Source organism: Triturus cristatus, chromosome 2_2, assembly GCF_964204655.1.
Source record: "Triturus cristatus chromosome 2_2, aTriCri1.1, whole genome shotgun sequence".
NCBI classification, from domain to species: domain Eukaryota; kingdom Metazoa; phylum Chordata; class Amphibia; order Caudata; family Salamandridae; genus Triturus; species Triturus cristatus.
The window spans coordinates 749,714,061-749,724,565 of NC_140582.1; the positions used below are offsets into that span (position 1 = coordinate 749,714,061).

Consider the following 10,505-nt stretch of genomic DNA (forward strand, 5'->3'; position numbering starts at 1 on the left):
TAACCTCTATTTCAGTATGGTGTCTGGAAAATTCCTGTCTGTCTGTTGCTGCACTTCCAGGTCTTCTGACCTACAGAAACTCCTTTAGCGAGGTAATCATACACTTCAGACTTTGGATGCCTACTTTATCAACCACCAGCTATGATACTAGGGTCAGCAAGAGATTTTCACCCAACCAAACCAGACCATTTGTCTGGCAATGAGTAACTGTAAAAGGACCATGGCACAAAAAAACCTATATCTATGCCACGGTGTCTTGAGGTGGATCATGTTCCAGAAAAGTTTCTCATATATGTTTGCTTAATAAGAGAGAAAAAAGTGGTTCTCTTTCAGTTCCTTCTAAAACCCCTTGACAAGCTGGTTCAGAGAATGATAGGCCCTTAGCCACTCTCCTGTTGGTGTCTGTCTGACGACTACTTCCTGCAGATTCCTGACCTTATGAATTTTTGTATTGTATACGACTTGTAGCACTTGTTGTTACAATGATACAATATCGTGATTCTGCATTGTTTTTTGTGAAGGCTGTATTGGTAGGGGACTTCGTGTCCCAGACAGCCCAGGCAAAGAGGAGTAGCCTCTGCTGTATTTTCCGCGCTGCGTGCGCTGAAAAGCGCTGTTCACCTCCCGCGGGACTCGATTCTGCATTATTTTTGGTAAAGGCTGCATTGAGTGGGGGACTCCATGGTCCAGAAAGCCCAGGCAAGGCGGTGGAGTCTCTGCTGGATTCCCCGCACCTTCCAAGGGCAGCCCTACCCTGTGTCTTCTGATTTCTGGTAACTGAGCTTTGTAGAAACAAGTAGGGTGGATTTCCCTTCTCCCACTCCACAAGGAAGCTGTGGCATATCTTACTTTCAATTGGGGACATTGTTCTCTTTTTACAAGATCTCCATCGAGACACAAAGGCAGACGTCCGGTATTACCAAAGACGTTCAGGTCACTCGTCAGTTTTCTATACAGATAGGCGTCCGGCAGGTTTGTATCTTGGCCCCTTTTTTGTTTAACCTATATATAAACAACCTAGAGAAGGTATTAGTAGAGTTAAGGTGGACTACCACCAGGTGGGATGGCGCGGTCTTCCTGTTCTACTGTACACAGACTACTCCGTCCTGATGTCTCAGACCGAGAGGGGGCTACAAAGTCTGCTCAACTCCTATGTCCAATTTATTGAAGATAAGGACTTGTTGGTTAACAACTCTAAATCCTACGTGATGCATGTGGGATCTCGTTCGAGCAAGTCCTACACCTTTATGGTCGGGTCCACGCCGGTCCCCAAGACTAGTGTTTTTCTCACTCTAAATTTCTCCCATTTAAAAACAAATGACTGAAAAATACAGTCATAAATACGGCACGGTGTCTACTAGCCACTGGGAGCAACATGCCTGTAGTTTGTAAATGCCACACTTTGAAATGAAGAAAAGAGAAAATTAAAATGAAAAGTTAACTTATTTAAGTTAACTCTTCATTTTAATTTTCTTGCATTTAAAAGTATTCAGAAACATTATTTTGTTCCAATGCTCCAAGATTGAGTTGGGATCACTTTTATTTCCGAGTAAATTTCCTTGGTGCTTCAGTTCTTCGCCTCTGTGCCCCACCCTAGGTCAAGAATCCTGCCTAATATCAGGCTCCGCTATCTTCAGCCTGATGATAATAAAGACAGCCTTCCCTTGCCTTTAAAAGGAAACTGTGACCCTGTGCTTGTTTAAAAATTAACTTAATGCTGCAAGCTACTCTGAAGGTGGCTGCGAGCTACTGGTAGCTTGTGATCAACTGGTTGCAGACACCTGGTGTAGATACCTTCTGCACACATTAACATTTGGTCTGAAATGGCTGATAGATCTCTTATAGATGCATCCAGTTGCACTTTGTCTTTGGCCAATGTAGGTAAAATAGCTTTTGCTTGCCCTAAATGCTTCCATCCACTTTGGGTAGTGGTTAATGGAAATTGCCTATTTCAATTTCAGGATGCATACTGTGAATTGCTCTAGTATGTCCCTGTGTTGCCAGGGTGCCATCTAAAATCAAGAAAAAATAAATAAGCTTGTGCAAAACTTAATTTGTGCAGATATTACCGCATATCACTTGATGAGGGACAGAAGCAATAACCCTGATGTAATATAATATAAAATGTACTTTACTGATGTGGCGTGTGGCTGAATATTTTATTTCCTTTGGCTCTTATTCTATTTCCAGAGCGTGTTGAACAGGTTGCACTGAATAAAAATCATGTTTCTCCTATTAAGAAAAATTCAAGAAAGTAAAAAAAAAATCACAAATATTGTTTACAGAAAAAGAACTGGGCAAGGCCTTCCTTATGATGGATGGATTTGGCCATATGTTCAAACTTTGCTCAGCTGTTAAATGTGAACCAAGCAATACTAATTGTTTTAGCCTTGGAACAACATCACACCATTCAGGTGTTTTCCATCATTTACCAGGTGTATAATGTTGATTAACACTGAGACACAGTCCGCAGCTCTAGATTCTGCCGCGTGATACACTGAAATCAGTTAATAATTGCACCTCAATCAGTTTAAAAAGTTTCATGTGCTGCAATTACTTTTCAGAAAGAAGTTTCAGAGCTTTCAAGACCGCAAGCTTAAAGTGAGCAAAGAAGATAGCAAGGAACTTAAAAAAGCCAGGAAAGAAGGCAGTTTCCATGAAACATTGCTGGACAGGTAATGTGCTTTTAAAACTGAAATCTAATCTACCCAAATAAGTGATGTTAAATCAAGTAAAGAAAATGGGACGCAGTTCTGGTCCAGAAATAAACGTTGTATATTACTCGCCACATTTGTGCAGGCTCATAAAAAACTTCTCAAAAAGATGACTCTTTTAAGTGCTAAAGATATATTAGCATGCATTAATTCATAGGTTTTCATATGCTAGACCCTGGAATGTTGTCCAAACTTGAAATGCCAGCCTCCAGTTTCCAATCGTTTTTCCTACAATGTACAGTTCTCATAACGAATCCCTCTCCAGATGCAATCCAGATGCAATGTACAATGGGCAGGATGGAGATACTTGTTTCTGTGCCATCTGTCTTATTTAATGTACTAGTACAAAGGTTACTTGTAACTGCTCAGTTGGGATTCACTCCCTTGTCTGACAATTACAGGCAGTCTTCTTCCCTTTAGTTGATTTATTCTATTGTGGACAGCATATCTTCTTGCGCTTATACATTTTTCACACTCTCCGTAGGCCTGCACATTTCAAAGCATGATCACAGCAGACCAGCTCGCCACCTCCCTGAGCCAGCACCCTCCTGCCAGCTCAGCTAACCCCAGCCAGGCCGCCGACAACCTCACGAAGTGGATCAGCAACTGCGCAGACGAACTCGCCCCACTGAGGACCCCGCCTAGCAGACCCGGCAGCAAGAAGGCCCCATGGTTCACCGACGAACTCAAGAGCTCCAAGAAGAACTGCCGAGCCCTCGAGAAAGTCTGGAGAAGGGAACCGACACCGGACAACAGGACCTCCTTCAAACTTGCCACCCGGAAACACCGCCAGCTGATCCGCGCCGCCAAGAAAACAGCATTCAAGGACCGGCTGGACAACAACGCACACAACTGCAAGGAACTCTTCAACATCGTGAAAGAGCTTTCCAACCCCAGCGCAGGAAACAACGACATCACCCCATCGCAAGACCTCTGCAACTCCCTCGCTTCATACTTCCACAACAAGATCGCGGACATACACAACAGCTTCAACAACCAACCAACGCACACCATGACCGAACAACCACCCCCCACCACCACCCTCCACGCCTGGACCCCGATCAGCACCGAAGACACCATCCGCACGATGAACTCCATCCACTCCGGATCACCGACCGACCCCTGCCCTCACCACGTCTTCAACAAGGCCGACGCTGTCATCGCACCCCACTTGCGAGACATCATCAACACATCCTTCGACACCACCATCTTCCCTGAGAGCTGGAAACACGCCGAACTCAGCGCTCTACTCAAGAAACCAACAGCGGACCCCACCGACCTCAAGAACTACCGCCCCATCTCGCTCCTCCCGTTTCCAGCCAAAGTCATCGAGAAGACCGTCAACAAGCAGATGGCCGCCTTCCTCGAGACGAACGGATCCCTCGACCCCTCACAGTCCGGCTTCCGAGCCAATCACAGCACCGAGACAGCCCTCATCGCCGCCACCGATGACATCCGAGCCCTGATGGACAACGGAGAAACAGCGGCCCTCATCCTCCTAGACCTCTCCGCGGCATTCGACACGGTCTGCCACCGCACCCTAGCACGGCGCCTCAGCAACATCGGAATCCAGGACAAGGCGCTGGAATGGATCATCTCCTTCCTCGACGGAAGAACACAGAGAGTCCGCCTACCACCGTACAAGTCAGAGGCCTCCGAAGTCATCTGCGGCGTCCCTCAAGGATCATCTCTGAGCCCCACCCTCTTCAACGTCTACATGAGCCCCCTCGCGGCCATCGTACGCAAACACAACCTCAGCATAATCTCCTACGCCGACGACACCCAGCTGATCCTCTCCCTGACCAAAGACCCCGCCGCCGCCAGAGCCAACCTGCACGAAGGGATGAAAGAGGTAGCCGAGTGGATGACGACCAGCCGCTTGAAACTGAACTCGGACAAGACGGAGGTCCTCATCCTGGGCTCCTCACCCTCCGCCTGGGACGACTCCTGGTGGCCTCCCGCCCTGGGCACCGCACCCAAACCGACAGACCATGCACGCAACCTGGGCTTCATCCTGGACTCCTCCCTCTCCATGACCAGGCAAGTCAACAACGTCTCCTCGGCGTGCTTCAACATCCTACGCATGCTACGGAAGATCTTCTGGTGGATCCCCACCGAGACCAGGAAGACCGTCACCCAGGCCCTCGTCACCAGCCGACTGGACTACGGCAACGCCCTCTACGCCGGTACCACCGCCAAGCTCCAGAAGAGACTCCAGCGGATCCAGAACGCCTCAGCCAGACTCATCCTCGACATCCCACGAACCAGCCACATCTCCGGACATCTGAGAGACCTTCACTGGCTTCCCGTCAACAAAAGAATCACCTTCCGCCTCCTCACCCACGCACACAAAGCCCTACACGACCAAGGCCCGAGCTACCTCAACAGCCGAGTCAACTTCTACGCTCCCAAACGCCACCTCCGATCAGCCAACCACGCCCTCGCCGCCGTCCCCCGCATCCGAAGAGCGACTACAGGAGGAAGGTCCTTCTCCTACCTGGCCGCCAAGACCTGGAACTCCCTCCCGACCAACCTGCGCCTGACCCAAGACCACCTCTCCTTCAGGAAGAAGCTGAAGACCTGGCTGTTCGAGCAGTAGCGGCACCCCCCCCCCCCCCCCCCCCCCCCAGCGCCTTGAGACCCTACGGGTAGGTAGCGCGCTTTATAAGTGTCCTTGATTGATTGATTGATAGAGCCATTTTCACTTGGAGAAAAAAAATGTGATTATTCTTTCACTATGCCTCAACTTGGAACCAAGAGCTTTGACTTGAGATATAATCGTCAAGTTTTGAGTGCTTGATAACATAGCAGTTTTGAGCACTGTATGAAAAAAATTGAATAAACTCACTTTCACTTTTTCTGTAGAGTAAAAAACGGTCTGAAACGCATATTTTATCCACTGTCAAATATAAAAGCATTTTGGATTCAACAAACCCATTAGCATTGTTAGTTCATATGCGACATCCTGAGAGAGACCCGTTTCCACTTTGGTATCAAAGACATCTTACCTTAGAGCAAGAAGCTCAGTAATTATTTTACCATTGAAAGTCTTACCTTTGAAGATGAAAGATTCTTCTGCAATATGCGCACACAGTTTCCGGGTCTACCTTTGAACTGTGCTCTTCAGTGTAAATTTGAATAACCGATCGTTGTGATTAGTATCCTGGTTGGAATGTGTCTACCTTCTTCAAAACTAGGGGCCACATGTATCAAACAATTTTGCATTTGTAAACGGTGCGAATAGGTAATTTCGGCCATTTGCGAATGCAAAATAGCCTTTCAAGATGTATTTGTAGTCGCAATTTTAGGTAATCGCAAAAAAAGTGATTACCTAAATTGCGACTACAAGTAGAGAATCCTAATTTGCCATTCCCTTAGCACATGTACCAAGCATTTTCTAAATGCAAACTGTGCATTTAGATAAATGCTATTACCACTGACTTCAAGTCGATGGTAACCATGTGCAAATTTTGAAAAGTGCACAAAAATGCTTTTTTCAAAGTGCCATGTGTGCTTTACATGTGGACATTTTTTTGGGGGGAAGAGGGGGGTTCTTCAGAGGGCCTTAGGCCACTGGACACCTTTTGGCTTAGCATTTCCTAATTTGTGATTACCAATTAGTTGGTGACAAATTAGCTAATGCATAAACATTCTAGGCCCATAGGAATGAATGGAGTAGTATTACCTAATAGCGATTATCTATTTAGCGAATCACTATTTGTTAAAATTAAGGAGTCGCTAAACATTTGGGGATTCCTTGCATACATAGCATTTTGCGATTACTAAATAGCGATTCGGTAAAAATCGCTATTTGGTAACAGCAAAATGCTTTTTTGATGCATGTGGCCCCTAATTCCTGCCTGCCTGTACAGTTCATCTTGTTGTTACTTTTTATTTCTCTCTCGTTTTCAGCTGTCTCAAGCAAACATTTACATTTGACACTTAGGGCCTGGTGTAGAGTTCAGAGAACAGGTAACTCCATCACAAACGTGACGGCTATCTCGTCACCCGTATTACAAGTGAATTAGATATGATGCACTTGTAAGACAGCAGATGAGATATCCGTCATGTTTGTGATGGAGTAACCAGTCTGCTAAACTCTAATTAAGGTGCTTAATTGTTTGCAATTTTGGCAGTGCGTGTCATTCCCACACTTTCGCTATTCTAAAACCATGTTTGTAATTTCATGCTTAGACGTTTGCTGCCTTTTGTCATATAACTTAAAACACTCATTTAAATAGTTGCTTTGCAATCTATTTAGCATACTATTCATCTGTCTACTAACCTTTTTACCTCTAAAAGTATCTTGATTACATAAGTCAAATACAAAGATTCAGAGTGTTCACATGATTTTCAGTGCAGGGTAAGTTAAACTTGCAAAATAGTTGAGCATATTACAGTAATCTTACAAAGTTTTCCTACCATTGTACCCTTATTTTCATCCAGTGTTGAACTTGACAAGGTCCTCCATCACGAAGATACTCACGACCTTGTCAGACACTTTGGTAGTGTCTGGCTGGAGGATGAATCTGTGTGCCCTTCTTTTGCAAGTCAAATGTCTCAGGATAATTGTTTTATGGGCATTATTTGCTCCCTTATTACTTTTAATAATCCAACCTATACCCATCATTTAGTTTCATTAGAAGGGTATTTTTTCTATAGGCAAGAACATTGTCATCTGGTATTTTACCTTCTATCACTGGGGCCTGCTAATTAGACTCTAAATTAAAAATATTTAACATGTTAACATAGTTGATACTTTGGTACGTCTGCTCCAATTGTAAATGTGTACAAATGTGTTTCTCGGTTGCACAGTACAATCCTTAAGAAGATGTTTTCTTCACTTAAATCTAAAAAGATAATGTGCTTAAGCACATGTTTACAGCCTGAAGAAGCCAGGTTTAAATTTCATCAATAATAGCTTAATGCTTAATTTCCTATTTTTTTTTATTTCTGCTAAATATGCTGTGTACAGATACATAATTATCACTGAATCAGTGGAAATATCAACACCACTTGCCTATATTTGACTATTGCCCACGTTGTATTTCTGAACTTTACTTTGTGTTAGCAAAAGGGCTAGTCCTTTTTAGCTTTTTCAGAACAGCGCCTTGGTTTAAAAGGAACTGGGGTCATACTGTTTAAATACTATGCAGTGAAACTATAAGAACTTTAATTTGGTATGCTTGGAGGGTTCCCAGTCACAGCAGTTATTAGCATGTCAAATCTGCTCTAAGGACAATCTAAGGAAGAGTTGCATTGAACAAAAAAAGAGAAGATGGCTGCATTTTGCTTGGCTGAACAGTTCCAATATTCCTGATAGAGGACTGTGGAGAGAATTTTGTATCTGGTTTTATATCTAATCACTGTGACTCTGCTAGTGTATGAGGACAAATTGAGCTTCTTACCAACCCACAATCACAAAATATTCCTTCTCAAACTTCTCTCAAGTTTGATAGTGCGAAAAAGGTCCATAGACATTTTGTTTTGGAACTGATAGGAATTTTGGAAGTTTTCCCACACAGTAGGCATGTGGCCTGGTGTTGAAGATTTTCCTGAAGGTTTGGAGACTTCCGGAACGTCATCGAAAGGGAGTTACTAAACAGTTTCTAAAAGTTGGGATTGGGCCTGGTGCATAGGCTGCTTTCAAAAGATGCCATTTTGATTGATATATTTTGGCAGTTTCCCTTTTGGATCATTTGACAGTTAAGTTTGATGCTATTGCAATACCGTGAAATAATAGTATTTGACCAGGATATACCGCCCTCTTTTGCACCGCATAATAGTTTTTACCTTCAGGACAGTCTCCAGCTATAACATTTTAGCATGATGAACCACCAAGTGTTCACCAACTGTGCTCCCATTACTCGCCAGCTACAAAGGGTGCCTAAGTTCTATCCCTCCATGATTTATGATGGGGGTGAACCAGCAACATGTATCAAACTACCACCTGTTTACTTTAGAGTTTGCTTAGGTCAGAGTGTTGCATATCCCACATACATTTATTATGAATTCCCATTGTTTAGTGTGGGACATTTTAAAAAATAACTCCTAATACTTGCATTAGAACTTTATATTATTTTAATCATAACATTAATTTTGTTTTAACAGAGTTTGCTTAGAAAATTTAACTAATCTATTTTCCTCACTACATATGCATCACATGCACAATTTGGAATTTTCTATTTGGGCGGCCTAATTGTGTTTGCCAATTTACCAAGGATAAATCAGGAATCCCTCACCTAATCTAAATAATATTGTTTTACCTTTATGTGAGCTTATCCACCACTCCCATCAATACTCCAGTCCCTCTTTCATAGCTTAATAAACGTGTTCCCTACAAACCAACTGGGAGCAAATTTGACTTTTTTCATGGTGGGCTTTGTGAGCCCAAGGTGATAAGTTGCTGAGGTTTATACTTACTGTTATTATTGTTATTATTATTATGATACTTTCTCTATAAACCGCAGACATGAAGTGTGTATTTTGGGTGAGAAGCAGAGAAAAGAGAAGAAATACACATTTGTGATTCTTGACAAAAAGTAGGAATACATTCACATGTCTTGAAAATCTTAAATACATCTGATACAGACTTGGATATTAATGTGGTCTCACAAAGGAATCAATTCTTGCTCTGTATTTAATCCTAAACTTTAGTTGAAAGGTGCAGATTAAGTTCTTGTTAAAATGAAGATTGCATGTAGTCTCAAATTTTTCTGATAAATATATTTGTTATTTTTGTTCCTACAGGCGATCTAAACTGAAAGCAGATAGATATTGCAAATGAAAAGAGAAGATCTATCTTGTTATGAACTTTCAAACTGAAACTGTAAATAGTACGCATTAAACCATATGCTTTTAATCTTTTATTAAATGTTTTTTCTTTCTGCCTGGATTATTTGAGTGTGTCTTCCAGATGGGCAGCCTCTTCTGAGCTTTGAAGTGAAGAGGGAGAGAGCTACTTAAAATTACCCAGAAATTGTAAATGTGCATGTATGAGCCCTGCAAGCTCTTTAGTGTGTGTGCCTGTCACAATCATTGTATACCATTCCCTTGGCCAACACAGAACTAGCTATCCTGAGGAACAAATTATAAATATTTCGTTTTTTTTCTTTTTATCTGGAAACATCTCTTTCTGTTATACTTACATCCCAGCAACGTATAATTAACCATTCCTGCCACTGTGCATGAAAGGTTGGTTCTACTGAATAACACGGGGGCACTCTAACATAGTGCTTCTAAACACCTATCTGAGTTGGCTTTTTGGACAATTGTACACAAGCTTCAAGGATAGGTTCACTGACACAAATTCCAACCTGGAAGTTACAACTACCGACATACTAGATCCATTGTTTAAGGAAACTACTAAGAGAACTGTGATTGATTGTTTCAGAAACAATGAGGGTTCTGTACACAGCGTGAAGACTTTATAGTAGACCTTAAAAGTAGTGTTTAAAGGCTTATATATTGAAAGAAGATGTGGTGCTAGGATGCTATTAAACAGTATTTGTCCACTTTGGAGAGGGTTTTTAGGAAATATAGAGATGGCTGTAATGAGTGATAGTATCAAGAAAGTCGATCTGTTAGGCAAAAAAGTGTAATATGCTTCCACTGTAGAAAGATTATGTTGTGTGGATTTTTGTGAGTACACAACTCGAATGGCCTCTGAGGGAGAATGCACTGTGTTGGTGTGCCTGAATTGAACAGTTAATGATACATCATCTGTGACCTCCCTAGAAGATCATGAAGGGGTTCTCAAATACACACCACCGGACATAAATCCCTTAGGTG

The 10,505-nt window shown here is 42.8% G+C and overlaps 1 protein-coding gene across 1 annotated transcript in view; it reads left to right on the forward strand.

Moving 5' to 3' along the window:
* The window catches only part of FRG1 (FSHD region gene 1), a 110,230-nt gene extending 100,629 nt beyond the window's left edge, over positions 1-9,601 (forward strand). The window contains exons 9-10 of the mRNA XM_085641988.1: positions 2,565-2,675; positions 9,465-9,601. Of these exons, the coding sequence (XP_085498114.1) occupies positions 2,565-2,675; positions 9,465-9,501 (148 nt within the window). The 3' untranslated portion in view covers positions 9,502-9,601. The remainder of the gene's footprint in view (positions 1-2,564; positions 2,676-9,464) is intronic.
* The last annotated feature ends 904 nt before the right edge of the window (positions 9,602-10,505 follow it).